At 36.5% G+C, this 27,657-nt stretch overlaps 2 protein-coding genes across 2 annotated transcripts; one reads left to right on the top strand and one right to left on the bottom strand.

Moving 5' to 3' along the window:
* Nucleotides 1-8,062: 8,062 nt before the first annotated feature.
* Mrpl32 (mitochondrial ribosomal protein L32) lies at nucleotides 8,063-11,649 on the bottom strand. The gene is made up of 3 exons (XM_046437817.2): nucleotides 11,485-11,649; nucleotides 9,246-9,418; nucleotides 8,063-8,609 (listed from the first exon to the last, which is right to left on the bottom strand). The coding sequence occupies exons 1-3, from the start codon at nucleotides 11,618-11,620 to the stop codon at nucleotides 8,355-8,357; spliced, it is 564 nt and encodes a 187-aa protein (XP_046293773.1). The 5' UTR covers nucleotides 11,621-11,649; the 3' UTR covers nucleotides 8,063-8,354.
* A 117-nt stretch (nucleotides 11,650-11,766) lies between these two features.
* Psma2 (proteasome 20S subunit alpha 2) lies at nucleotides 11,767-23,480 on the top strand. The gene is made up of 8 exons (XM_046437816.2): nucleotides 11,767-11,892; nucleotides 15,717-15,793; nucleotides 16,580-16,712; nucleotides 18,700-18,822; nucleotides 19,851-19,932; nucleotides 21,403-21,476; nucleotides 22,654-22,711; nucleotides 22,794-23,480. Exons 1-8 carry the CDS (start codon nucleotides 11,819-11,821, stop codon nucleotides 22,908-22,910), a joined length of 738 nt encoding a protein of 245 aa, XP_046293772.1. The 5' UTR covers nucleotides 11,767-11,818; the 3' UTR covers nucleotides 22,911-23,480.
* Nucleotides 23,481-27,657: the final 4,177 nt, after the last annotated feature.

The following is a 27,657-nucleotide window of genomic DNA, read 5'->3' as shown; positions in this document are numbered from 1 at the left end:
TTGATAACTTTTAAGTAGACATGATCATTATGAATCAAATAAAAGGCTACTGCTTATATTTATTCCTTAAGTAAATATAAATAATGTGAAAAGTTTTGTGAGTGATATATATATTGAATGAAATGCTTTTGTCCCCCTCCATCCCTCCCTCTCTCTCTCTGCTTTTCCCTTCTTAAGAAAATGAATAAAATTCTTAGGATCTCTGAATCAGATTAAGGCCAAAAGATACAAGAAAAAAATAATGTTAGCTAAAATTTTACAATAATGTGTCACACAATAATGTAATAAATCATCTACATACAACTCTTAGCTGAGGGCCTGATATATTATAAACACTGAATAAACAGTGATCATGATTATTTCTACCCCTGAAGCATACTGGAGACCCTCACCCAGAAGACCCTTACCATAATTAAGCAGAAACCTCCATCATATTTGTAACATAAAAGTTCCTCCTCTTATCAGAAAGCTTTTTACACAGGATATCGGCAAAAACGTCTGCAGAGGGTACTGTGGCGTGTAGCTTCCTTTTTTTTTTTTGTAAATACCAGGTTTGCAGAAAAGAAAAAAAAAACTTGCAAAACCTCCTATCTAGTTTTTAAAAAAGGGACAAAAAGCATTTGCCATGTAAACCTCTAAGCCCGTACCCCACCCCGGAATAAAGTTCAATGAATTTTCAGACTCATGGGCCACAGAATTTTAGGAGCAGTGCTTCCGGACCCTGCAGCCAATAAAGCTGTTTCCTGTCTTACATCATCCCCACAATGTTAAGAATTATTTAAGACATACAAAATATGCCTGATGAATGTTAGGTGTATAGGTGTACACCACTATGCTTAACTCATTCTCAATTTCTTATTTAAGAAAATGATTTTGACCTCAATATAAGAAATATGATATTAACAAATGTTACATTTAAAATATTAAATATTTATGTTGATATTAGTGAATATCTTAGTTTTTGAATGAAGAAATTTACTGGAAATAGTAATTTAAAAAAAAAACTTTGGGAATTTGTCTTATCGGTTACTAATTTTTATGACCTATAAACCAAATTCTGTGTTAACTCAAAGTATACATTCTGATGTTCCTAGCTTTCATACTCTGAAAGACAGTATCAGCAAAAATAACCATTAAGCTTTTGGAACAACATGTGACATATGACACCATCCATTAAATCATCAGTATATTGGACTGAATGGAATTACTTGCTTCATCTGAATCTAATGGCAGGAAAAAGGAAAAGCAAAATTATAGATGGGGCTGTGGTGAGGGCAGATTCAGAGACTGTGCTCTAGGCGTGTTCCAGGAAAGGATGAAATGATTCAGGCTTCTCAGGTTTCTTCCGGCTTCAAAGGCATCAGCCCAGATTTTCCAGGGGGTTTAACCTTCAGGTGTTACAATCCAGGATCCCTTGCCCTTTCTAATAAAAGCAAGCCTCAGGCTCCTCTTGGCACTACTTTGAAGAGGACTGTCTCTGTTTCTCTTTCTCTGCATCATTGTATCAGTGGTCTCCTATTTTACTGGATAATTTTCATCAGCATTAATGCATGTGCACTCTCAGTTTGTAACACACACACACACACACACACACACACACACAAACACACTTAATTTCCTATCCTCTTAAACCATTGCCTAATTTCTTTACTTCTGGCAGAGGAAAACTTCTGGAAAGAATTTTCTAGGAATGCTGCCTCCACCAACTCAGCAAACATCTATTCTTCAGCCCACTCCAATCTGGCTTCTGCCACCAATACTGAAATGAAATTGCTTTTGTCATGTCACAAATGAATTCCATTTGCCACAATCATCAGGCACTTTTCTATCCTCATCTTACTTCTCTTACCAGTAGCATCTGACAGAATGGTGATTACCTCCTCCTGAAAAGCTCTCCTCTCAGTACCACAGTCTTATGTCCCCTCGATTGACTCCCCCTCTTCAGAGATCCATGTAGTGTTTTCTTCTCTCTCTCCCTTGACTACTTGCCCGGATAATCTCATTGCTTTCCATGGCTTTAAATACACTCCATCTGCTGACTGTTTCCAAATTTATACACTCACACATACATTGCCCTCCTTGTCCATCTTAGTTTGGATGTTCAATAAGCATTTCAAATACAGCCTGTTGAAAATAGGAATCTTTTTTGTGGCCCTGGGGATTGAACCTAGGGCTTTGCGCATGCTAGCTGTGCGCTCTGGCTCTGAGCCACATCCCCAGCCCCAAGATGGGAATTTTGAATTTCCTCCATACCTAGCTCACCTTAAACAGGTTTTCTAATCACATCCCCTTTGTCACTCAAACTAGAAACTGGAAATCATTCATGCTTTATCCCTGTAGCATGTCTACAACCAAGTAATCACTAAGTCCTATCTATTCTACTTCTAAAATATATCTCATTTTCCTCTAGTTCTCTCTATATCCTTGGCCACTATCCTCTATATCCTGTCTGTGCTACATAATCACTGACCTAGATAACTGTTAGAGACCTGTATTCTGTTTCTATAGATCCATTCTTGCCGCACTTCAATACATTCTCCTTGCAGCATCCCTTCCTATCACTCCAAACTAAATGCTTCTTGGGGGTCAGGACCTGTTATGGGGGCAGAGTCAAAAGGAGTTGCTCATAAATTATACATTACATGAGAATAAATGGAGAAATTGAGAATTAATTAAGCATAGTGGTGTACACCTGTAATCCCAGTGGCTTGGGAGAATGAGGCAGGAGGACCACAAGTTCAAAATCAGCCTCAGCAACTTAGAGAGGCCCTAAGGAACTTAATGAGACCTTGTCTTAAATAATAAATAAATAAATAAAAAGGGTTGGGGATGTGGCTCTGTGGTTAAAAGCACCCCTGTGTTTAGTCTCTGGTACCAAATAAATAAATAAAATTTTTTAAAAATTAGGGGTTTGCTGGAGCAACTTGCCTTTTATCAAGGTGGGAAAGTTTGGGTCAAGTACAGGTTTGGCTAATGGGGATAATGGGTAGGAGTGATCAGCAGTTCTATTTTTTTAAATTATTTTTTAGTTGTAGGTGGGCACAATACCTTTATTTATTTATTTTTTAATGTGGTGCTGAGGATTGAACCCAGTGCTTTATGCATGCTAGGCAGCATGCTACCTCTGAGCCACAAGCCCAGCCTCAGCAGTTCTATTTTTGATGTGCTAACCTTGAAATGTCAATTAGTTAAGCAGAGGAGGTGCTATAGTCGAATCAAAATATTAGACAATTGTTGAATTAATAAGTAAAAAGTAAATAATAAGAAAACCAATTTAGGTTACCAGAGAAGCAAATTTAGAAGGAAAACTTGGAAACGTTATTAAGAGTATGATGTGTTAAAGATGTTTGTAATGTTCAAATGGAATCTTGTATTACTTGGACATGTGTGTGTAGAAATCTATAAGAAAATTAGATCTGGAGGCACAGACAAGAGAGTTATCTCTGAGATTTTAAAGTATGGAGAAGACAAGAGGGCATGGTGAGACTTTTATAACATTAAAATATTTTTCATGTCACATTTTTTATTCAAAATAGAATTTGCTTTATTGAGTCTGGTAGGGGAAACTGTTGAGCATCATCCCTGGTTTTTACCCTCTAGAATCCAGTAGCACTAGACATCCTCTCAAGTTATGACAATCAAAAATGTTTTTAAACTTTGTCAGTTGTTCCCTGGGGATGAGAAGGGAATTACTTCTGGTTGAGAATTACTGAATCAGAATAATGTTAGGGAGAAGCTCAGTATTTCTTTTCAGATGCTGAAATGTTAATATTGGGGAATAATGGAGAAGTAGCTACATAGCAGTAGCATTCTGAGCTTTTATCCTGAACAATGCTCTTGTGAAGGATTTTATAATTAAGCAGTCTGTAGTACCCAAGAATATAGTGTCGGAAAAAAGGGTCAGGGAGAGCACCCTGAAAGAAAGCAACACTGATCCCCTGGCAAAGGAAGAAAAGCTCTAAACAGGGTTATAAGTGAGGATAGCCTTCACTCTGCATTGCAGACTTTTCTACCCCGCAGTAATTCTGTCTGCTAACCACAGGCTGATGGCTTTGGTGCAAGCAGACAATGTCCACAGTACTGCTAGACCTGACACCTTATTATTTTAAGACTCTCAGTGCAATTCACCTGCTGCCCCCTAGTGAGACTGTATGGTAATGCCTGGCTAAATTGTGCCAGTTCCTGATGTTTTCAAAGCTTAAATGGTCAAGCTTGCTTAGCATTCCTGTTGGCCCTCTAGTTTTCCTCCCATCCTTGCTCGAAATTGCATCCCTAACCCTCACTGGTGACTTCCCAAATGTGGAGAAGATGGATGTTCAAATCAGTGGGGACAACAGAGAAACAGGCAGAAAACACGAAGGCATGAGCTTTGCGGGGAATGTTCTCAATAAGGTTAAAAGGGGTGGGTAAGGGCATGCACTGAGTGCAGGGGACATGCCCTTGATTTACCTTAGGTGTTGCTGATCTAGATGGCCTTGAAACCAGTGAGGGACATCAATTGGAAGAGACACCACCATTCTGTTACGGAGGCACAGATGACAATGTTATCACATAATACTGTGCTCCTTAAGAGTTGCAGTGGAAGACAGAGTATCTATTTTTGTGTATATGCCAAGAAAAGAAATGCAACCATAGACAGTAGAGTTCCGTAGAATGGATTTTAAAATAATGAGGGGCAAATCCTGCTCCTGAAACATAAAAACTGCATAGTGAGGCAGAGATGGAAAATAGTTCTCTGAGGAGAGGGCAAAAGCAATTTCCATACCACCAATGTCTTAAGGCTCCTATTCTTTGTACTTCCTTAAAGAAGAAATCTTGAATTTGCCACATCAAACTTATGATCAGTTTTCTGTCCACACAGACTATGAAATTATTCATATTTTTAAAAGATATAATAATTTCTTTAAATTGGGATAATTCATAGTACATCTAAAGTATTTTTGGTTTATCAAAAACATGAAACATAATTCTTTTTTTGTTTGTTTGTTTGGTACCAGGGATTGAACCCAGGGACACTCCACCACTGAGCCACATCCCCAATCCTATTTTGTATTTTATTTAGAGACAGGGTCTCACTGAGTTGCTTAGCACCTCACTTTTGCTGAGGCTGGCTTTGAATTTGCAATCCTCCTGTCTCAGGCTCCCAAGATGCTGGGATTACAGGTGCGCACCACCACGTCCAACTATAAAAGATAATTTTGCATAAGCAAAAGTCCTCATTTAAGATTTTGAATAAAGGTGTTTGAACAGAGAAGAAGACATATGTCCTGAAAAGATTCTGGCAGCTGTGTTGAGAACAGACCATGGAGACTGAGGTGGAAGCAGGGAGATCAAGTAGGGGTCAGTTCAATATTCTAGACAAGATAATGGAAGCTCTGATTGGGATGGTAACAGTACAGGTGGAATTTGTGGTCAGATTCGAAGCATATTTTAAATGTAGGACCAGTGGGATTAGTAGATTTGCTCACAGGTTGGAAGTAAAAGAGAAAAGTTGGAATTATCAGGGTCAAGGATAAGTCTCTCCAGAATAGTCCAGTAAAATGTCTTAATGTAGTGGTGTAGGAGTAAGGGTGTTAATTTCTAATGTTCAACACATGAATGAATCAGTTATAAGTGACTTAATTAAAACTTACTGTGATGGTTAATCTTGGTTGTAAATTGACCTGAGAAACACCTAGGAAATTGGTAGAGCACACTTCTGAGTGTCTGTGAGAGTGTTTTCCAGAGATGATTGGCATGTGGGTCACAGAACTGAGTGAAGACCTGCCCTGAATGGAGGCAGCACTGTCCAATAGGCTGGACACCTGGATGGAATAAAAGTGAAAGGGAGAAGCTCACATATATACCCACACTTCATTCTAGTGAGTGTTGTTTTTGCTGTTTTCATTCTGTAGACGTCAACCTCCAAATTCTTCAGCTTTTGAGTGGACTTAAACCAGTGACTCTCCAAAAGCCATCCAGACTGTCATCCTTGGACTAAGGCTGCATCCTTTGTTCCTTTCGTCCTGAGGCTTCCAGCTTCTTGGACTGAGTACCTAGCTACTTGTTTCTCCAGCTCTCCAGGCTGCAGAAGGCCATTGTAGGATCATGCAGCCTGATTATGTAGGCCCATAATAAATCCCCTCATATATATTCTATTGGTTCTACTCTTCTGAATAACTCATGATGCTCTTCTTTTCTGAGAGTAAAAACTGGAGGTATGAAGCAATAAGATGCATTATAATTTTGAGGGGGCAATCCATTCCTAAAAAAAATCATAATCATTTTTATGACATGGTTGTCCAACATGAACTAGAAATATGGTTTTGCTATCTATTGCCTAATTTGGAGATACAAAATGGTGACCCTGCCCACATAATCTTCATAAAATAGAGCTTTCATAGTCAGTTTGGGTGCCTAAAACAATTTCTCACACTCTGGGGGCAGATTCAGTTCTGATAAGGACTGAATGGCTTCCTAGTTTGCAGATGGCCTTTTTCTTATATGCTTATGTGGTGGATAATAGGGAAACTTAGTGCCCCTTCTAACAAGGGCATTAATCCCATTTGTGAGGGCTCCACCCATCCCCAAAGGCCCATATTTGCTAACACCATCACACTGGGTGCTGAACATGATGTGAATTTGGGGAGAAGAGTCAGTCCACATCAAAAGACAATCTGTTATTTAGAAATACAATTTGCAATGTATGAGTCAACTAGTTAACTGGCAATACTGAGTCAGCAGTGGAATATATTCAGGTAGATATTGGCTTTCTTGAACTTAAAAGATAATTCTGTACTCAAGGACATTTGCCTTAAATTTGACATGTAATACTTTTGTGATTCAGCAAAGTAAAAAGCAATTACCTACAGATAATTACGCATTAGTAATATGCATATAACTAATTCTTCTAGATCCTCAAAATTTTTTTGTTGTTGTTTAGATTGAACCAAGGACTTTTCAATACTTTGGAAGTCTTAAGAGATTTCCTTTTTTCAGAACTGTACTTCAACACTGGGTTATAGTGTATCCTATGAAATTTATCCTTTTACCTCTAGAATTGGCAACATGGAGTACCCCATGACAATCTTTACTATGAAGCTCCACAGAAGTGTTCCTTAGGCTTCAGTTCCAATATAGCAATGTACCTTATGGAGACTGTTCCATTTAAGTCAATATTCCCTTTCCAAAGAAAATAAAGTTCAGCTGGGCACAGTAGCACATACCTTTTATCACAGCAGGTGGGGAGGTTGAGGCAAGTGATCTGAAGTTCAAGGCCAGCCTCAGCAATTTAGGGAGGCCCTAAGCAACTTAAGTGAGACCCTGTCTCAAAATAAAAAGGGCTGGGGATGTAGCTCAGTGGTAAAATGCCTCTTGATTCCAATTGCCAATATCAAATAAATAAATAAACTTCAGGGTCAATTTACTGCCTAATTCTAGTAATGTTCAGATTATTGTGGCATTCATTTTGTTTTAAATACATCCCTGGGCTTTGTTTTATCTGTTTACCGATTTTTTCCCCTTACCTGTAATTTCCTTAATTCTTATTACCATGTGTTTCAATAAGCTGTCTCACTTTCATTTTAAACAAAGCAGGAAATAAAACAGCAAATCTGGGACACAGGGCAGACACAGGGCAGATACAGGAGTGGGAGAAGGAGAAAAAAATAAAAAAATGAATTTCAGGAAGTTAAAAAAGTTATTGCTATGAAGAGATAAAGATGATAAAGTGCACAATAAAAGGATATATTAGAAGTAAAATGCAGTCAACATCCTTCACACATTCTTTTGATGTATGAGAAATGTGCTCATCTCTTTACTAAAAATTCATTTCCCTAACTATGGAATTCAAATTTTGTGAGCCATCTAATGAATTTTGAATGTCTCTGATTTAATGTAAAATGTAAGGAATTATTTCTATCATCTAAACAAAACAAAATAGAACAAAACCTTTCTTATTGACACAACTATGACTTTAAAAAATAATACCCAGAGTTCAAATACCACCCTATTTCCATGTATTAGTGTTTATGCTTGTCTAAGAAAAACCACTGGCAAATAAAATGAGAAGCAAAACAGGTAATTCTTGCTATTAATTGTAAATTTTTTATTTTTGTGTGGAAATCTAATGTTTACTTAAAACCCCAAAGTATAATAGAAACAGATATATTAATCCATTGAGCCTTTCCATAAACATTTTAAGAGTTTACTCATGATATATTCTTTAAGTTAACTCACATAAAGCCAACTACTTATGAAGTATAACTTAAACTCTATTGATGATTTAATAACAAGCACAACATAAAAACCAAGACTCTTCCTCTGTTTCGGCATAAATGTTTTACTGTGAAGTTATCGTTTTAATATCTCTGGAGTCAATTCTGTGTGAACCAGGATGGCCGTTTCCTATCTCGTTCAATGATCCTCTTGCCTTGATCATTTTCTGATGGTGTCTCTCCTGAGTACAGCACAACAGTCTCCACTGTAGGAGCCTTAAAAGGCCCCCCTTCTTGCTTCCTTATCTGCTGTCTGATTTCTCGAGCCTCTTTGCACACCTTCTCATAGCAATAGCCACAAAGGACATGCTTCTGTTTCAGGTGACCACATTCAGGACAAATGTCTATATTGTTCTTTAAAACAAAAACATAATAAACAAAAACATATATAATACTTATATTTTAGAGATACTTACATCTTAGCTTTCTGAGAAGTGTTTGGGCTACATGAGTCATATACCATCTAGTTCAACCTCACTTTAATAAGGAAACTGAAAACAAGCAACACTGAATTTGAATCAATAGAAAATTTGGGGATATCAGGTTTACAAACTTTGCATCCGATACATTTTTACTTAAATACAGTAGTCATCTTCATATAAAAAGGTTCTCTATTCCCCAGCTTCAAATACTAAATATCCCATAATGAGTCCATCAACACAGTGGGGTGACCTACGTAGACAAACTAAGGAAAGATAAATTCACTTTCAGTTATCTTGTGGAAAACAAGATGACAAGATTATAACCCAATTTCCTCTGCTTTATTACTAAGTGATTTGAATTTCTGTATGTGAGCACTGATTAGTCCTTAATGTAAAATTCTCTGAACTTCTTCCCTGACTGCTTTAATATTTAGACTAGAGGACAGCACACTTACATAATGAGAATATTGTATTTCACTTAGGATGAATGATAGGCAGATCTGAGACTGTGAAGCTACTCAAGGACAGACTTGAGGAAAAGCACACCCACAAAAAATCAACACATTACCTTAACTTTAATAAGTTTGTGAGGGTTTCTTCTCCTACACCGGTTCACTTCAATGCTGCGTCTGTTTTTGGGAGCTGCCATCCAAAAGATGTTATCCAAAAAGCTGGAATTCTCCTTACTTCCACTGGAATCATTTGTAAATATGGCTGGACCCTGGACTGCTAATGCTGGTCCTATAAAATAAAACATGGAGATACAAAATCAGTTTCTAGCTCCTAAGAGACTATTTACAGATATCACTATCCTTGCTAATCAACTGTGATATGTTAACCAACACAAACATGTGTAGACATATTGATAGTTTAGAATGTTCAATAGAAATTTAACATGAAACCTGAGCTAGTAAAATATATAGAATTAAAGCTAATAAAGAAAGGATAACTTAAAGAACACAAATAGAAATTTATTTTAATGAAAACTGCTGAAGTGAGTTAAGAGAAATTACATCAAGAGTTTCTCATCTCATGTAGTATAGAACTCAGGAATTTAGTAGTAAACATGAATAAAAGAATGACAGGTGCCTAACTTCAAAAAAAAAAAAAAAGAAGAAACAAAATCACTCAAATGTCCACATTTTACTTGGTGGGCAGTTAAGTAATTAATTGATGTACACGTAGATCTGATTAAAATTGACTAAATGCACTTCTGACCTGCACTGGGATAACTGTGTACTAGCCTCTTAAAATTAGTTCATTTATCAAATCACATGGTAAGCTCCTCAAATCTCTAAGTTCTTCAATAATATTTAATCTTGACTCCTGTCTGATCACTATGGAAAAGACAGCTCACCATTTCTTTGTATATTTTTATTTATGTGACTATCAATGTCTCATTTTTGTTTTTCTAAATTGCTTATAAAAATCAAAGAGATTCCTTTACTCCTTCTTGGCTATTCTTGAGACTTACAATACTACTTTTGTTTTTTAAGAACTCTTAAAAGTACATAAAACTCTCTACATTTAACAACTGATATTCTTTTTCAATAGATCTAAAAGTATCGCTAAGCATGGCCCAGTGGTTAATAACGCAGAATCTGGACTGTCTGTGGGACGCTGAGATTTTTCTAAGTCTATTTCTTCAGTTGAAAAGTGGTGAAAATTTATGGGATTGTCGAGAAGCTTATCCCAGGAAGTGGTTGGTGAAAATGTACCTAGCCCAGTGTTTGGTATATTGTAGTACATATTTTCTTGGTCTGTATCTGTTTAGATTGCCTAGGTATTATCACTTTGGGGATATTTAGTAAATATCAAAGCAATAACAGCTTTAACATCCAAAATATTTTCAATTAAAACTCGTTCCTCAACGAATACAAGGAATCAGAATTAATCTGCCAGAGCTCAAACACCACAGAGAAGAACAAGTTGCATCCTGTGGACAATGGAACTGAAAGAAAAGACAATTGGGATCCGCAGTGGCCAGCCATAGTGCCAACTGAGAACTGCGTAAGTATACGCACAGGACAACTCTAAACTCCTGGACAAATGAGACTTAACCGAACTCTAGCACCACTTCTGGCAACATAAGGTCATGTCCCTGGGATGACCTCAGCTCTCCTTAAAGTTTAAGCCTGAGAAAGTTTCACGCTGACAGGAAACTTTATTTTTGGTCTAGCCAATACACACCTGAATAGGCACCTGAATTCCTTATCTTACAGGATCTACTAAAAAGGAATTACAATTGTAAAGACATATCACTTTCACCTCCAAAGCGTCTCTCTCAAGAACCCAAGGCCATTCCTTTGGAATATAATCAATGATCAAGAAGGCTTCTGTCTCTCAGTCTCTTATGTGCGAACAGAACTCTACTAATCCCACTTACAATGACCAACCCCTCGCTCCATTTCACTTCTCTTACTCTTCCGACTCACTTGCCTCCATTCTCCTTTTAAAACGCCCGTTTCACCTCTGTAAATTGGAATGAAACTCAGTTCTTTCTTCCTTCAGAAATTACTCGAAAACATCTGCTTTCAGCATTTTAAAAAAATTCGGCTGTGCTAATCCTTAACAAGCTAAGGCACTTGGGTAACAATCTACATACGAATGGACAAGCACAGAAACTTTATTTATTTGCTCGATGCGCACAAATAGCTGCTATGGTTTCCAGACTAAAGTAAGGAACCAAGTCCCCCTATGCGCCTCCGGGAATGAGAAAGGCCAAGGACAAAAACCAGGAACTGTGTCTACCAAGCAGCCGGGGTCTCCTCATTGATCCACTTCCTACGGAGCCTTTCTTTACCTACCCCACGGAGGAGCTGGATACCCTGGCCAGCTCTTTTGAAGTTTTCGCTGCAGAAGCTCCCAGCAGTTTCGGAGCAGCCCCCGTGCAGCGGGCCACGGAGGCACCACAACCAGGAGCATGCCAGACGCCATCTTCATTGCCGGAAAACGGAACTCACTGGGCTGCTGGATCCTGCCCCTATGAATGTGCGCAAAGACCCAGAGTCGGGCAAATCTACCTTATAGAACTACAACTCCCAGAATGCCCCTGAGGTGGCTCTGACTCTGCTCCAATCAGAGAAAGAGAAGGAAAGGAAGAGGGCGGGGAAATGGAAAGAAATCGACCGCCGTGCGCATATGCGCGAGTGTGCTTTGGTTCTCCGGGTAAAGATGGCGGAGCGCGGTTACAGCTTTTCGCTGACTACATTCAGGTACTGAATGGACCCCAGGGTCCTGCATGTAGCAAAGGTTGCAGGAGACTACCCGACCCCACTTTATTTGTAGTGGCCTGTGCCTTAGAATTTCCGGAGGGTCCAATGGGAAGTGGAGTTGGAAATACAGCTTTGCAAAGTCATTTGCCGGGCCGGCTGGGGAACGGGAAAGCCTCGAAAGTCATGGTTCCGGCAGGCCTTAGGAGCCCATTTGGGGGACCTGGGAACAACTGGAGGTTGCGGAACCGGGAAGCTGCTAGGCAGGAATTCACTTTCGCCTTGAATACAAGAAAAGGAGGAGTTAGCTTGCTCCTGGTGACCCGTTCAGAATTCAGAATTTCCTTCTTGACCAAAGTAGGCCCCATGCAGGAGTGCCTGAAACTCGGAATCTCCACCAAAAATGTGGGGTTGCATTTTTTTTTTTTTTAAAGAATCTCGGCTTTACCATTAGGCCGGAGTCTTGGTTACAGTTTGGCCCTAGTGTCTTGAAACTTATGCTTTCGGTTTCTTCCGTGTCCCAATTAGAAGCGTAAGGACTGAAAAATGAAAGCGCTGATGTTTCTATAAAACAGTTAGGTTGTTGTGGGCCCCAAAATAACTAGGCTACGATATATGTTTTGGTCTTTTTGGTTTTGTACGGAGGAATGCGTAAAGAGTTTGGTTTTTCTGTTATAAAACAGGGAATTAAAGTAATATTCTCAAAATACAGTTGAGGTGAAACATCGTACCCAATGTAAGAAAACCATCACTGAAGAATTTTTAAAAATGACCAGGGAAGGATTCTAGTTTGACCATTTTCTTAAGGATCAGTAATGTCCCATTTAGTTGTCCTGTCTGACTACTGAAGGCACAGAGGATCTAACTTGTTGAATTCTTTCTGTGTTGGTGCAACTTAATCCTCCACTGCGTTACCTACCACCTGAAATGAATGTTATCTCACCATGTTACTGAAGAGCTATCCACACTTGGACAAATTAACTTGTCCAAGGTCATTATTGAGTAATTAAGTGGACATACACTTTTTATTGCATGTTGTCTTACTAAAATTAAAAAAAAAATGCCTTCCTCTTGGCAGTTTTCAGTATGTCAAGGTGCAATAGTGTTTTGGCAAACTTTGAATGAAATTAGTTTAATTAAAGGGTTTTGTTATATACCTTGACAGAGACTAAAATGTGCGAGGTAACCACTGTTCACTTATGTGAATATAACACACAAGATTCTTTATCTCTAAGGATAATTTTGGTGGAGCTGAGGCACAAAACAACCATATTTCATCAGGGACTGAATTTTTTTTTTTTTTTTTGTATTGGGAATTGAATTCAGGGGCACTCAACCCCTCCCCCCCAAGCCACATCCCCAGCCCTGTTTTGCCATTTATTTAGAGACAGGATCTCACTTTGTTGCTTAGCTCTTCCCCTTTGCTGAGGCTGGCTTTGTTGCTATCCTTCTGCCTCAGCCTCTGGAGCCACTGGGATTTCAGGTATGCTCCACTGCCCTGGTAGGACCTGAATTTTTTTTTTTTTTTTTTTTAAAGAGAATTTTTTAATATTTATTTTTCATTTTTCTGTGGACACAGCATCTTTATTTTTATGTAGTGCTGAGGATTGAACCCAGCGCCCTGCGCATGCCTGGAAAGTGCTTTACAGCTTGAGCCACATCCCCAGCCCAACTGTTGTAATTAAAAAAAAAACATTTTTAGAATGTTATGATTAGAATTAAAACTGGTGGAACTGACTAGAGATTATGGGATGAAGAAGGTGTTTTTGTACCTTACATTTAGCTGAAGATATTGACAATAATTGAGCAACTTGGCTCTGTTAATGAATTCTGAAAAAAAAAAAAAAAATGTTTTTCTGTTACCCAGGAATTTTATTTAAAAAGGACAAGAGAAGAGGCATTAGTTTAAGTGATCAGGAAAGATCCATTTTTCAATGATTTTTTTTATTCTGGAAAATGAAAAGGAGCCAGCTGTTTGAAAATTTAGGAGTAAAGAGAATAGTTGATAGAAGGTGGAATATAATGAGCAAGGAGGTAATATAGCTGAAGGCTAACCATTCAGGGTCTGCAGGCCAGAGTGAGTAGTTTTCATTTTATTTTAAGGGAACCAAGAAGTTTTTATAGGATTTAGTTGTGGATAACATGCTACAGAGATAATTCTGTCTGGGAGTATAAGTAAAGTAAAAAGGTTACTTTGGTTGTTCCAAGTAGAGGTGCTGGTACTTTACACTGAGGTGAGGGTATTATTGACTATAAAACATGTTCAGTTGCTCAGCAAGCTTGCAGGTTATTGAGCTTTCACAGAAAGTTGAAATGATAAAGGTATTTATAGGTGGCTCTGGGAGCAGAGAAAAGATAATTAAGTTTGCATGAGTCTTGAAATATTCCCTAGAGGTATTAAAACAATACTTGAAAGCTAGATGAACCCTGAAAGTTATGATTAGTGATCATTAAGTGTCAAAAAGTTTACCCAAATGTTATAATTTAATTGCTTATTAATATTTTCCTCTCAAGTCAGCTAATTTTATTTAGTCTGTAAGCTGCCACTTTATCAGTCAAATGACTCTGGATTCCCAGTACTAGGTTATTTCCTAAAAAACATAACCAGAGCTTACACTTTGTTGAGGAAGACACATATTATAAAAATAATTCATATATGATGAACTTTAGCCAAAGAGAAAGTATAGCACACCTTAGGCATGATTATATGGGATTCAAATTAGTCTGACAGGGTGGCATCCTTTGAGGGCATAGCATATCTACTAAGGACTGTAGGATGACCAGAAAGGAGTTTATTAGGCAATAGAGAAATGGGAGTCATGTGTAGGAATTAGCTTGTCAGAGGAGTTTTGACATCTAAAGAGCAGCCTGTGTGTCTGGAGCAGGGTGGGATGGTGAAAGTTGAGATTTGAGTGACAATACCTTTAATTGTATGAAGTTAAAACAGATGGCCTTCTGGGGCTTAAGATCATCTTCATATTTTTCAATAGTAAAAGATATGGACCCAATAGTGACACAGAACCAATTACTTTATTCAGGATTTTGTTTCTTGTTTTTCTATAAAATGAGGAGGTTGGTTTGTGATGCTGATTGTAACTCAGCAACTAGTCTGAAATAAAGTATTACCTAAAAGGCCAGTTTGGGACTAGTTATTTGCCTGCCAAACTCATGAAACTGGAGCTGTTAAATGTAACCATCTAATGGCTCTTAGAATTAGTTTTATATTATATGGAGAATACTTCATTGTGAATGATACTTATCTAGGTCTTGCATGTTAAGCCCTGTCTATTTTCTTTAAAAAAAAAAAGAAGAAGAAGAAGAAAAGAAAAGAAACCATAGAAAATACATGCTCTTTGGTTTTTAACAGACACATACATTTTCTTGATTATGTTAACATTCAGAATTTGCTTATTGCTAATTCATGCCAGAAACTTTTATAGGCATTATTTCGTTTAATCATTGCAATAACACTTTAAAAAGAGAACTGCTATGTACTATTAACCTCCATTTTACAGGTGGGAAAACAAAAAGCTTAAGTAACTTGTCTAAAATCACAAGGATGGTAAGTGGTGAAAAGAGACAATAGTAATGCTGTTATTCCAAGTACAAATACGAACCAACCAAAGGAAGTAGAATTTGTATTCACCATGAGTATCTTCAAAATCATCTTGAAAATTACTAAACAGCTTCATATAGATAATCAAAGGCCAACCGTTGCTTAGGTTTTGATTAATGGGATTTGAGTTGTACATCTGCACTCAAGATGTTTCTACAAAAAACATTTGAAAATAATATGAACTTAGCAAATACCTGTGTTTCCTTTTAAGCCCATCTGGTAAACTTGTCCAGATTGAATATGCTTTGGCTGCTGTAGCTGGAGGAGCCCCTTCAGTGGGAATTAAAGGTAATTAAGTGCTTTATTCACTTTAGGTGCTTGTTAATAGCTTTCCTGATGGAAGGTTTAGTAATCAGTTTATAAGTAAATAGCTGTGACAGTATAATTTTTAAATTCTTTTTGTTAACTTAGAATACTTTGAAGTTTAAAGAAAATAGTAATAAAGACTAATGAGGTGATTAAAATTTCTTTTTAAAGTAAATGTAGAACCTTTACCTATTAGTTGTGATAACCTACATGTAGTCTTTCCCATTCAGAAAATGGGAAACGTTGTTCCCATTCAGAAAATCGAGTATTGTTTTGTTTTTCCACTGATTGTGTTGCTGCTCTCTTGCAGTTTTTGTCATATAACTTAGGATTTCCTAAGTTCATTATAAAACATAATTTAAAGATAATGTGATTGTTTCATATCTTAGTACTCTTAAAGAAGAAGTCTTGATGTTATAAGAACAGGGACAAAGTTATCCAAAATATGGTGTATTTTAAAACATGTAAATTCTCAGATATCCTATGGTACTTTAAGAGAAATTGTGTTGTGTAGTGCCTTTAGTTTGGGGGACTCCCCCTCCCTCCAAGTGCATTTTAAATGACCAGTGAGGGAAAAATTGATTTACCATTTTTTAGGTGACTTTAGTACAGAATTTAAAACAGGAATCTAGAAGAAGAGGTTTCATAAATTAGAGGAAATAACAAAGTAGTTTGGGTTTAATCCACCAATAATTAGAAAATGATTGAAATAGAGGTTTAAAATGATTAAATATATAGGTCTTTATTTATTTATTTATTTTTTTAAAGCTGCAAATGGTGTGGTATTAGCAACTGAGAAGAAACAGAAATCCATTCTGTATGATGAAAGAAGTGTACACAAAGTGGAACCAATTACCAAACATATAGGTTTGGTCTATAGTGGAATGGGTCCAGATTACAGGTACTTTATATTATTTATAGTTCTCTCTACCATCTCATGAATTGATTGTAAACTATACATTGAGGAAAAAAGTCAATGGATGTTCCTTTAATCTTTCAACTCTTTGTGTTTTGTTTAGCAACTTCAGCCTCATTAATAGCTTAATTTAGTTTGTCTATATACATTACTTTAAGGAGATTAACTCAGTTTCCTTCCATTTTAAAAGAGGAGATAGACATAGTACTTAGTCCTCTGTCTCTGTGTAGTGGATACCTTGATTCCTTCTGATCCCTATCCTTCATCTGTCCTCCAAGGACTAGACATAAAGGGCTTCAGTGTTCCCTAATGCACTATTTATTTATTTTATTCATACCAGAATTGAAGTCATGCAACCACTGAGCCATCTCCTCAGCCCTATATTGTATTTTATTTAAAGACAGGGTCTCACTGAGTTGCTTAGCACCTTGCTTTTTTGCTGAGGCTGGGTTCGAACTCTACAATCCTCCTATCTCAGTCTCCTGAGCTGCTGGGATTACAGGCTTGTGCCATTGCGCCTGGCCCTAATGCACTTTTTAAATTTGTATATATATCAAAAGAACTAGAACCATAAGTATTGCAAGCACTTTCACCAGCAGGGGAATTAAATGACTTTGTAGCTTTTTTTTTTTTTTTTTTTTTTTGGTTTATTTTGTTTTGGGTGCTAGGGATAAACTTGGAGCCTCACATGTTTTGGCAAGTGCTCTTTCACTGCTCTACCCCTCTCCCTAATGCAATTTAAAAATGATTAAAACAGTATATGTTATAGTAAACCATATTTTAAAAAGTATCAGATGGCAAAAGAAAGCATCATCATAAAACTTCATTATATTTATGGTTCTTGTCAAAGGGACAGAATTCTTAAAGGCCACTGAAAGTTGTTCAGTATGACAGCCTTCTGGGATCCAGAAGCTCAAAGACACATTCCCTTTGTATTTCATGGGAAAAGAGAGTATTGCTATTATATCAGGTTACCAACAAATAGAAAGCTTTTTATTCATGATTTTGTAGAATAAGATAAATAGAGCCAAAATTTTACTTTAAGGAGTCAGGAAAAACAGCAAGATCACTGAAATGTAATCAGCTTTCACTATAGTGGATCTTGATACCATTGTATAGAAGGGAGACTGCAGTGTGCCACCACCAATAGAATAAACTTAAATGAGCATGAGCATCATACAAATACGTACAGGTAATGTACATATTTCAGATCAGTAGTATACGAGCAGGTACTATTATTTTGATAATATACTATTTATCTTAATATATTTGATTATTATGTCATATTCTTAGTATCTTGACATTTTTTATATTTTAAGTTAAAATAGTTTGAGTTAAAATAGTTTCTTACTGTTTCTTAATCTCTGAAGGTTACTTGAAAGTGTAGACAGGGAGATTTAGGCAGTCTGCAGAAAAGACTGGTGCAGAGTAAGAAAAAAATGCTCTAAATTGTGTGTCTCTATGTTCACCCAAATTGTGTGTGTGTGTATGTTCATGTATGCATATGTGTGTGTTGGCTGGGGTGAAATCTAAAAAGACAGGGTGGCTGCTCTCAGGATAGGGGGCCATTCTTGAAGACTGTCTCCTATTGCTTGGCTCCTCTATGATGCTTTGATATTTTTTCCTAAATTAACTGGAATCTGATTTAAAAGTAAGACCGGCTCTGAGCTGGTAGCTATTATTAAAGCATACCTATAATCCTAGCTACTTGGGAAGCTTGAGACAGAATGTTTGCAAATTTGAGGTCAGCTTCAGCAACTAGGTGAGACCTTGTTTCAAAATAAAAATAAAAGGGGCTAGGGATGAGTGGTACAGCACTCCTGGGTTCAATCCCCAGTGCCCCCCTATACATACAAAAAGAGATACATATTAAACCTGTGTTGTAGGTATATGCCTAGAGAAGGGTAATGGGTCTTTTTGAGTAGTAGAGCATCCTAATTTTAATTAAATCTTATTTCTTCCTTCTTTGTAGAGTGCTTGTGCATAGAGCTCGAAAACTTGCTCAGCAGTATTATCTTGTTTACCAAGAACCTATTCCCACAGCTCAGCTGGTACAGAGAGTAGCTTCTGTGATGCAAGAATACACCCAGTCAGGGTAAGTTGATTTTATTATTCAAAATGAGTTATGAATTACAAGGAAAAAAGTCATTTTAAAAGAGGAGAGATATATAAATAGAGATTTGCTCTCCCTGTATTTGCCTAAAAATGGAGGAAATCACTAAGATTATTTCTGATCTTAACTGTACTGAAAATGATTTCTTAAGGAAAAATGTGAACGCAACAGTAGAAAGTAGCTTTTAGATACCCAAAGACCTTTGGCTGGTTACTAATTAAAACATTTATGGGCAATGATTAGTATTTCTACATTTGTCTTCCCGGTGATAAACAATTATTAATGGTAATGAAAGTAATAGCTGTTGGATACATTTTATTCATTTTAATCCCGATGTTTTTAGGTTTGGGTGTGAATGAGAGTATATAGGTAGTTGTTGAAATGTAAACTCAATGGAAAAAAGAAGTTTATTTAGTTCATAGTTCTGGAGGTTCAGTAACATGCTGTTGGCATCAGCTTCTGAAGATGTTCTTCTGGCATGTAGCATTACACTGCCAGAGGGAGCCCTTGCAAGATAGGTCATGTGTTGAGAGAGGAAGCAAGACTATGTGAAGGAGCTAAACTTGCTGAATTGTAACTATCCACTCTTGTGGGAACTAGTCTATTCCTGTAATACCTAACCAATAGGCATTAATCCTTTCTGAGGATGGCGCCCCATGACCTAATTTCCTTCTACTAGGTTCCACCTCTTAAAGATCCACCACCTCTCATTCCATTACATTGGGAATCAAACTTCTATACATGAACTTGGAAATAAACCCTACCCAAACTAGGGTAAGGTGTCACTCCATTAATCCAAACTTAAATTTAATTATTGCTTCTCACTTCCATAAAGAGAATTATTTTGAATTGATTCATTTGCAAAGACTTTAAATATTTTCTAAGGAACTTCTAAGTCTAATTCAGTTTATTTGATAATTTGCTTTTCTTGAGAGTATTGATAAATTTTCACTTGAGGGTGATTTTTAACACCATGAACATACCAAATAATTTTCATTTGCTTTCTGCAGTGGTGTTCGTCCATTTGGAGTTTCTTTACTTATTTGTGGATGGAATGAGGGACGACCATATTTATTTCAGTCAGATCCATCAGTAAGTATCATTAGATGTATTTGAGGGATTTGTTAAAGTACTCTTTTAATATCTAATAAAAGAAGCCATGAAGATTTTGAAATTTAGCAATATTTTCTCTTTTTTATTTGGAGTTTAGAAAGTACAAGGTGTGTATTAGTTTGCACATTTAAAATTCTGGTAACCTGGCCTTTTGCCAAGGAAGCTACCAGTTATAACTTTTCCCTCTTTTTCTGTCTGTTCATTAACATTGCATACTTGAGTAACTTGTTGAAATAGTTGTTATCAAACCTCATTAAATCTATAGAATTCTGTTACTTAGGAAAATGTTGCAATTAAACATATGAATCTGGAGAAATATTATCTTTGCTAGCAGGTTAATCTTGGAACTGATTTTTGAGTGTCACTCTTACCAGCAAAAATATTAATTTAATTCAGTGTTTTGCAAAGTGAATGTAACCAATATTTTGGGCAAGTTGTCTGCTCTAAAACAGAAGACTGGTATCTAGAATAGAAAGCATTCCTAAGTACCATTCCATATCATTCCATTTGTCATAAGAAAAAGTTTAAGATTAGGGACTAAATTTTCATTGTTAATGGTAGGTAATTACAGGTTCACTCAATGCTAACCTTATTTATAAACTTAAAAGGCAAAAAAAAAATATATATATATATATGATGGTTACTTAAATCAGAAAAGGAAGTATTGGGGGAATTTTGGCATTGTTTTTACCTCATCCCTGGGCTTCTGAAGATAAATGACAATTTCTTTTACTTCACTTTCCAGTGGGTAGCAGAAGCTCCCATCTCTGGAACTGTATGCATTTTTCTTGCTCTGTTATCTAAAAGGCAATTGTTTAAATTGTTTTAATATGTTTGATATATCTTTCTTGGTATTTTTTACTATGTGCATATGTTTTTCAACAGATGTTGTCATGCTATTTATGATATTGCTGCTGCTTTCATTTCACTTCAAATTACAAAATATCAAAACCTTTGAATTTTTTTTTAATGAAAAGCTACCTCTTTAATTTATTCACTAATGGGTGATGAGTTGATCACCAATTTCCAGAGTTATGTGATAGATTTTAAGTCCCTTCAATCCAGTAAGCTAAACTGTTACTCTTAATTACTTGTTAACCCCAGTTTTCTTTGACTTTTTTTTTAATAGAATTTATGTATAGTACACTGCATCATCAACAATTCTCATCATTAGTTTGTTGAGTTTTGATATATATACATTTCAGAGGAAATTATCACCACAGACAAGATACCAACTTTTTCCTTAACTTCCAAGTTGTTTCATGCCTCTTTATCATCTATCCCTCTGACCTTTTTAAAAGATAATCTATTTGTGACATTTTCATTCCATTCCAATAAGTATTCTATGACCTTAGAAATTGAGACCAGTTATAGAGTTTAAAAGCAAATGTTAAAATAATACAGTTGTATTAATTTTTAAAAATGTGTCTCTTTTCCCTTTATGATTAGGGAGCTTACTTTGCCTGGAAGGCCACAGCCATGGGAAAGAACTATGTAAATGGGAAAACATTCCTTGAGAAAAGGTAGGCTCACAATAACTGGATTCAGCAGCGAATTGAGTTTATAGTTTTCAGCACACTTTATTATCATGGACCTAAATAAATTTGTGGTACTACTCTGTATTTGAACCTAGTTACAGACAGAAGAAACAGAAAACTTCTCAACATCCTATCTTCCTAGCTTTCAGAATAAGTGGTATATTAATTTCTTAAGGACATCTTTTTCACATTCATGTTTTTCTCTTAAATAATTTTTTACTTCATTTTCCCTGTTATTAAAAAAAATTGTGCTAAGGAGGAGAAAAATGTTTAAATGATTTAATAGCAGGTGTGTATTATGATGACAGAAACATTGTGAAATCAAGAAATTGTGATAACCAAACACCTGCTGTTGAGTAGATTTGTGTTCTTGATGAGGAGTGGAACACTGTATAAAAGTCTGCTCTCATTGCAGAGCACCACAAATTGCTTTCACTTATTCCCAGTAGTATTCCAGACTCAGCATTGTTATAGTCCTCAAAAATGTTTGACCTTTGGAACAGAAAGCTTTTGTAATTGACTTGAACAGATGACCCTTTTTAGTACATATTTAACATATTAATATTAGGGTTATTAAAGACATTAGACTTTCACTTAAATGGTAAACTTAATCTTGGAGTCTTAAAGCACTTTGCTTAAACTTTTACTTATTGAGTCCAAACATTTCACATGTCATAACATGTTATAGTTTATAAAAACAAACAAAATTTTAGCAAAGGTCTGATTTTTCTGCTTTATTTTGTAATTAAGTTTTATTAAAGTATTTATACTTAAGAAATTTCCTAAAACTTTTAGGATTATACTTTTTCCAATGTTTGGGAATTGAGCACCAAATGATGATAAATTTCTTATTTGGGGACAGCTATCAATGAAGTTATTAGAGGAATTAATGCATTATTTAGTATTTTTAAGAGTGTTAGATTTTTTAAAAAAAATCTTGGGGCTGGGGTTGTGGCTCAGTGGTAGAGTGCTTTCCTAGCATATGTGAGGCATTGGGTTCCATCCTTAGTACCACATATCAATAAATAAAATAAAGGTCCATTGACAACTAAAAAAGTATATAAAAAAAAAAAAACTTATGCTGTTGTTGTCATTGTATTTGAATTGATATGAAGAATATAAATAGTGCCATAAAGTCATTTTTTTTTTTAATTTTCTTTAGATATAATGAAGATTTGGAACTGGAAGATGCCATTCATACAGCCATCTTAACCCTAAAGGTTAGTCTACTATCTGCTAACTGGATTTATGAGGATTTTATAATTAATTGGAAAACTGATTATTTCACCTTCTTCTCAATAGGAAAGTTTTGAAGGGCAAATGACAGAAGATAACATTGAAGTTGGAATCTGCAATGAAGCTGGATTTAGGCGGCTTACTCCAACTGAAGTTAAGGATTACTTGGCTGCCATAGCGTAATGATGAAGTGACTGAACAATCCAGAATTTCAGATAATCTATCTGCTTAAACATGTTTAAAGAATGTTTTGTTTTGCAGACTTTTTGCATACTTATTTCTACATGGTTTAATGGACTGCTGTTTTTAAAAATGACACTTATAAATCATAATAAACTGTTAAATTCAACTTGCAGCTTTTTAGGAGTTAGTAAAATTTTAACACAGCTATTTCCTGCTTTTTATCATAGCTGATTTCTAGAAACTACATTGCAAAGCAGAATAATGAAATCACTCTTCAATTTTGGTGTACTTTTGGTTAAGTCAAATCTTGTTGCCCCATTTACCCCAGGATGCTGCCTATTTCTTAAAGTAAAGTGCTAATTTTGGGAAACACTGCTTTTAGAGCTGGGAGAATATGCAGACTTTCATGGACTCATGAGACAAGATATGAAGCATAGGTGTTAGGCACCAGTAAGTGTGTATCAGTGAGGTTCTTGAGTGCCCTGTGTGAATGTATTGGAGCTATGAAGAGGGGTCAGATAGGTCTCCTGTGGAAGATATGTCAAGTAAATAAACGACAATTTGCTGGTTCCTGTTGGTTTCTCTATCACAAGTAGGTAAGCATATTTAGAAGGAACCCTAGGTGGTATTAGGCTTGTGTTTTGTTTTTTACTTTTGGATAGGAAAAATGTTGTCTGCCTTATTCACAGCAAAGAGTTTATGAACATTGTTAGTCTTACTAACTTGAAGAGATAATAGGCAAATAAATGTAGTTCAAAAGATTTTGAGTAAGATTTAGCTAAGTTTAGGGGAAAAGTTTAGCTTTAGCCTTGCCTTGGAGCAATTTTGACAGGAGTCTCAGTTCTACTATTTGCCATCACCTTAACTCCATATATTATGAGTAGTGGAAATGTTTTAAGAGATAGTAGATGACACATTGATCTCCTGTTTTAAGATGTTTGTAATGAAGCTTCATCTGATAATCTCTTCTTATGGGCTGTTGGTATATTGTGTCTCCAGCACACTAGAAAGTGAATGTGTAGTAGTAGAAAAGAATGGACCTTGAAATAGGTCTCAGCTTATCCACTTATAGGCTAAGTGACTTGTACAAGTTAATTATCTCAGGCACTCGTTAAAGGACTTAATTTGATAATGCAAGTGAAAGGCCTGGCATTGTTAATGGTTAAATACAGTGCTTTTTAATTTGCTTAGACCCTCTGTAATGTCCAGTATTAAAAAACTAGAGGAATGCCAAAGTTCTACAAATGAAAGAAGGGAAGAGATGGTACTGAATTTAAGACAAGGAAAATGCATGTAGATTCTTATTGGGTGCTAACAGTGCATTCTATAGAATAAAGGAGGAAAATTTAACTGAATTATATTCGATCGAGGGGCAATTTTCTGCCTCCTGTCCCCATTCACTTCAAAGCCCACTTTCAACTGAAGCTGCCCATAACTCCAGTCTCTTTGTTCAGCATTTATTCTTTTTCAGTGGCCTTAAAATTAAGCTGATCCTTTTTGTCCCAATTCTTGGGAAGCTCAATTCTTTAATGTAGCAACCCATTACATCCCTAAACATTCCCAAATCTTTGAATCATGCCTAGCCTGTGGATTCTAGCTTCTTTTAGTCTATTTAAGCATTATAATACTCCTAAATGTTCTTAACCCCTCCCTCCTCTTGGTTCAATTCTATCTTAAAAACGTTTGTCTCCACTCTGCCCTGTCCTTTCCTCTTTCCCAGTTCCTACTGAACCACGAATTTAAATTTGCAAAACAGTGATTAGCAGAGAAACATTGAAATGTTCAAAATTCATGTAAATGGTAGTATGAAGGGGTTGAAAAGGAAAGGGGAGTAAGAAAAAACTATTATAGTCTTTATAATTATTGAATGCCAATACATTGGGAATCAGGTATTTAGGAAACATCAAAGGAATTTTCATCTATTACTCAATTATTTTCATAGTATAAAACTCCCCGCTTTCAGTACTTAAGCTCACCTCTTTGCAAAGGCTTCATATATGCTAAGCAGTCTCTCTATCATTGAGCTATTTGTTTAGCCTGTTACCTTCATCTCTTTATCAAGTGCCCCCTTACCTTGTAGGAAAGCTCTCTCAGACCCTAATTGTAAAGAAGAGCAAACTGATATTCACTGAATTGCCCAAGAACATGAAATAGTTAATAGGTCCCTTGGATTAGGATCCTGATTTCCTGAAAACCAGTCTAATGGTCTTATACTAATGTCATGTTGCCTCACAGGGGTTCTCTTCCTTCCACCTATATTGCTTATAGAACAAGTAACATCTGGCTACCAAGTGATAATTTCCGGAGCATGTGAATATTTTTAAAAAGTTAGGTAACCCACTTCATCAGAGGCCATGCACCTCAAGTTTCATCCCCTGAAAGCCAGGACTTTTGTAGGTACTTGCCTCCCTGTTTCAAAAAAAAATGGATGATATAGCCTTATATGGTTCCCAATATTTAACTACTGTCAGTTCAGATAAGAATATAGACCTCTGTACAAAAGTTCCCCTCCAGTTCCCTACTCCCTGACTCAACAGAAAAGACTTTTCTTTTTAGGACTATATAAGTATACTGTGATTATATTTTCTAAATAAATTCTCTGAAGGGGATACTGCATTTTTTTTCTTTGTTTACTTTGATATCTGTGCAGCCATCTAGTTTTTGCTGTATATCCCCAGCAGAACTTAGAAAACCCTCTGAATACTGTTTTCCTCATGGTCAGATGAAAGGTAATTTGTAATATTCTCTCCCACACACTTCCCAGAAGCTCCTCTCTTGGAGATGTCAGTCCTCAGGAACCAATGCCAGCTAGTTGCTTGTTTGAAACCATTCTCTCTCACTTGGCTGGGTTTAAAGATTCTAGGTTAGAAATAAATTATCTCCACATTTTGAAAGCAGTCCTCCCTTCTGAATTCCAGTGTTGCTGATGGAATCCTACTGTTTTTGTATACGTGATGCCAGATGGTTTGTTTATAACATTTTCCCTCTGCAGCTCTTAGGATTCTTTCTTTTATCTACAGTGTTCTGAAATTTCACAATGGTTTATTTGCCTTAGTGTTTTTTTTTTTTTTTAACATTCACTGTATTAAGTATTTTAACAGACCCTATCACTGTAAAAACAAAACAAAAACCAAGAAAATCACTTAAAAGAAACTTTTAAAACTTTTCTTTGTTGCCACTTTAGTTCTAAAAACATTTTTGAATACTGGACTCACTTTTTGCCCTGTTTTTCGTTTCTCCTTTTCTGCTTTCTAGATTTTTTCCTCCACTTTTGGTGTTTTTCAAATTTGGGATATTCATTTTACATTTGAGGAATAATTTCTTATGCTCTGCTATCTCCCCTTCTTAAAAAAATAACTATTCTCATTTCAAAGCAAATATCTTTTATTTGAAGATGCTAATTATAAAATATTTTTAAAGCCCTTTTGTCTGCTTTCTTTTTCCTTCAAATTCCAAACAAAACAATTTTTTAAAGTGCTGTGTTTGAAGACTGAATCTATCTTCTGGGAGATGTTCATTGATTTTTCTTGGGTCTTTGCTTTGCTTAATTTCTCCAGAGACATAGGGTTTTGAGGGAAAGGTGGAGTAACTATGAAAGGGTTGCCAGTATTCCTGAGGGAACAGAAAAGGAGCCAATGGCACCATTCAGTAAGAAAACTTTCAGTCTTCATTTCTAATGGCACCTGTTACAATCTTTTGTTGGGCCTTAAGTCTGAAACCTATCTTCAGCATCTCTAGCTTTCTGCCTGGGAAGAATGAGGAATGGCTGGGCCTCACTGGTTGGAAGAGAGGACTTATGCAAAGTTAAGCACACTTCCATTTTTAATTCAGTCTCAGCTCCTCTCTACCTTTTGGGCACCTAAAGTTCCAAAGCCCTACTGGGGTTCTTTGTGAAGCACTTGCCCATTAGGGTCTGCAGGCAGCCTCCTCCATCTGCAGAGAGGCTTCCTGGATTTAGGTAACCTCTTGTGGCTCACTTATCTAAAAACTACAACTATCTCTAGGGTAAGATGACTGAATAAATAATACGTGTAAAATATTTAGAACATATTGCTTCTATCTTCTAAAAATGTGTTATTGGTATTTCTTGTCTGCAGCCATTCCCTCTCTGTCTTTGTGGGTTTATTCCCTTTTACTTTCGTCATTTAACCCATTTTTCCCCTATCGTCCCAGATGTGGAACATCTGTAAAAAATTGAATAACAAATTCATGACTTATGATAACTTTGAAATAATATTTGACTATTATGCTCACAGTGGAAAACTTGGGGCCTAAAGGGTTAAATTGAGCTTGGAGAAGAAACAGGGTACATGGGATTAGTTATGACTGGAAATCTTTAATATTTAGTTTTACTTTGTCGAATATAATCTGAGTGATTTTGAATACTTGTCTAAATATCCCAGCCTCTCAGAAGCCGCCCAGTCATTTGCCCTCCAGTATGTCTATAATACTTTCTGGGGCGAGCTCAGGATGGTGTGATATGTGTCTTTTGATAAGCCTCTCTGGTGTTTTTCTCTATTAAAACGAGCCAGAAAAACACTTGAGATCCCAGTGGGATGAGTGCCACGCACTCAGTGGAATGAATTACCACCTCCGTGCTGTCCTCTGGGGGCCTGATGAGTGCGTCGGGGCGCCTCTTCCCTTAGGGCTAAGGGTAGAAGCCAGAGCCCTCAATAAACATGGCTGCCGCGCTAGCGTCGGCCACGCTCGAGAGGCCGCGCTGCCGCCTGGGAATCCTGGCTTCGGC

Source organism: Marmota monax, unplaced genomic scaffold (assembly GCF_021218885.2).
Source record: "Marmota monax isolate L192 unplaced genomic scaffold, Marmota_monax_Labrador192_F-V1.1 WCK01_AAM20220418_F8-fsc00109, whole genome shotgun sequence".
Classification (NCBI taxonomy): domain Eukaryota; kingdom Metazoa; phylum Chordata; class Mammalia; order Rodentia; family Sciuridae; genus Marmota; species Marmota monax.
This window is presented reverse-complemented; position numbering and strand designations above follow the sequence as displayed.

Excerpts from the sequence above, each read along its gene's own strand:
- Mrpl32 (XM_046437817.2), bottom strand. The coding sequence starts at position 11,620 with ATGAAGATGGCGTCTGGCATGCTCCTGGTTGTGGTGCCTCCGTGGCCC. Across the intron at positions 9,419-11,484 it reads GTATCCAGCTCCTCCGTGGG|GACCAGCATTAGCAGTCCAG; the intron begins GTAGGTAAAGAA and ends TTTATTTTATAG. Across the intron at positions 8,610-9,245 it reads ACAAACTTATTAAAGTTAAG|AACAATATAGACATTTGTCC; the intron begins GTAATGTGTTGA and ends TTTGTTTTAAAG.
- Psma2 (XM_046437816.2), top strand. The coding sequence starts at position 11,819 with ATGCGCGAGTGTGCTTTGGTTCTCCGGGTAAAGATGGCGGAGCGCGGT. Across the intron at positions 15,794-16,579 it reads CCCTTCAGTGGGAATTAAAG|CTGCAAATGGTGTGGTATTA; the intron begins GTAATTAAGTGC and ends ATTTTTTTAAAG. Across the intron at positions 18,823-19,850 it reads CAAGAATACACCCAGTCAGG|TGGTGTTCGTCCATTTGGAG; the intron begins GTAAGTTGATTT and ends TGCTTTCTGCAG.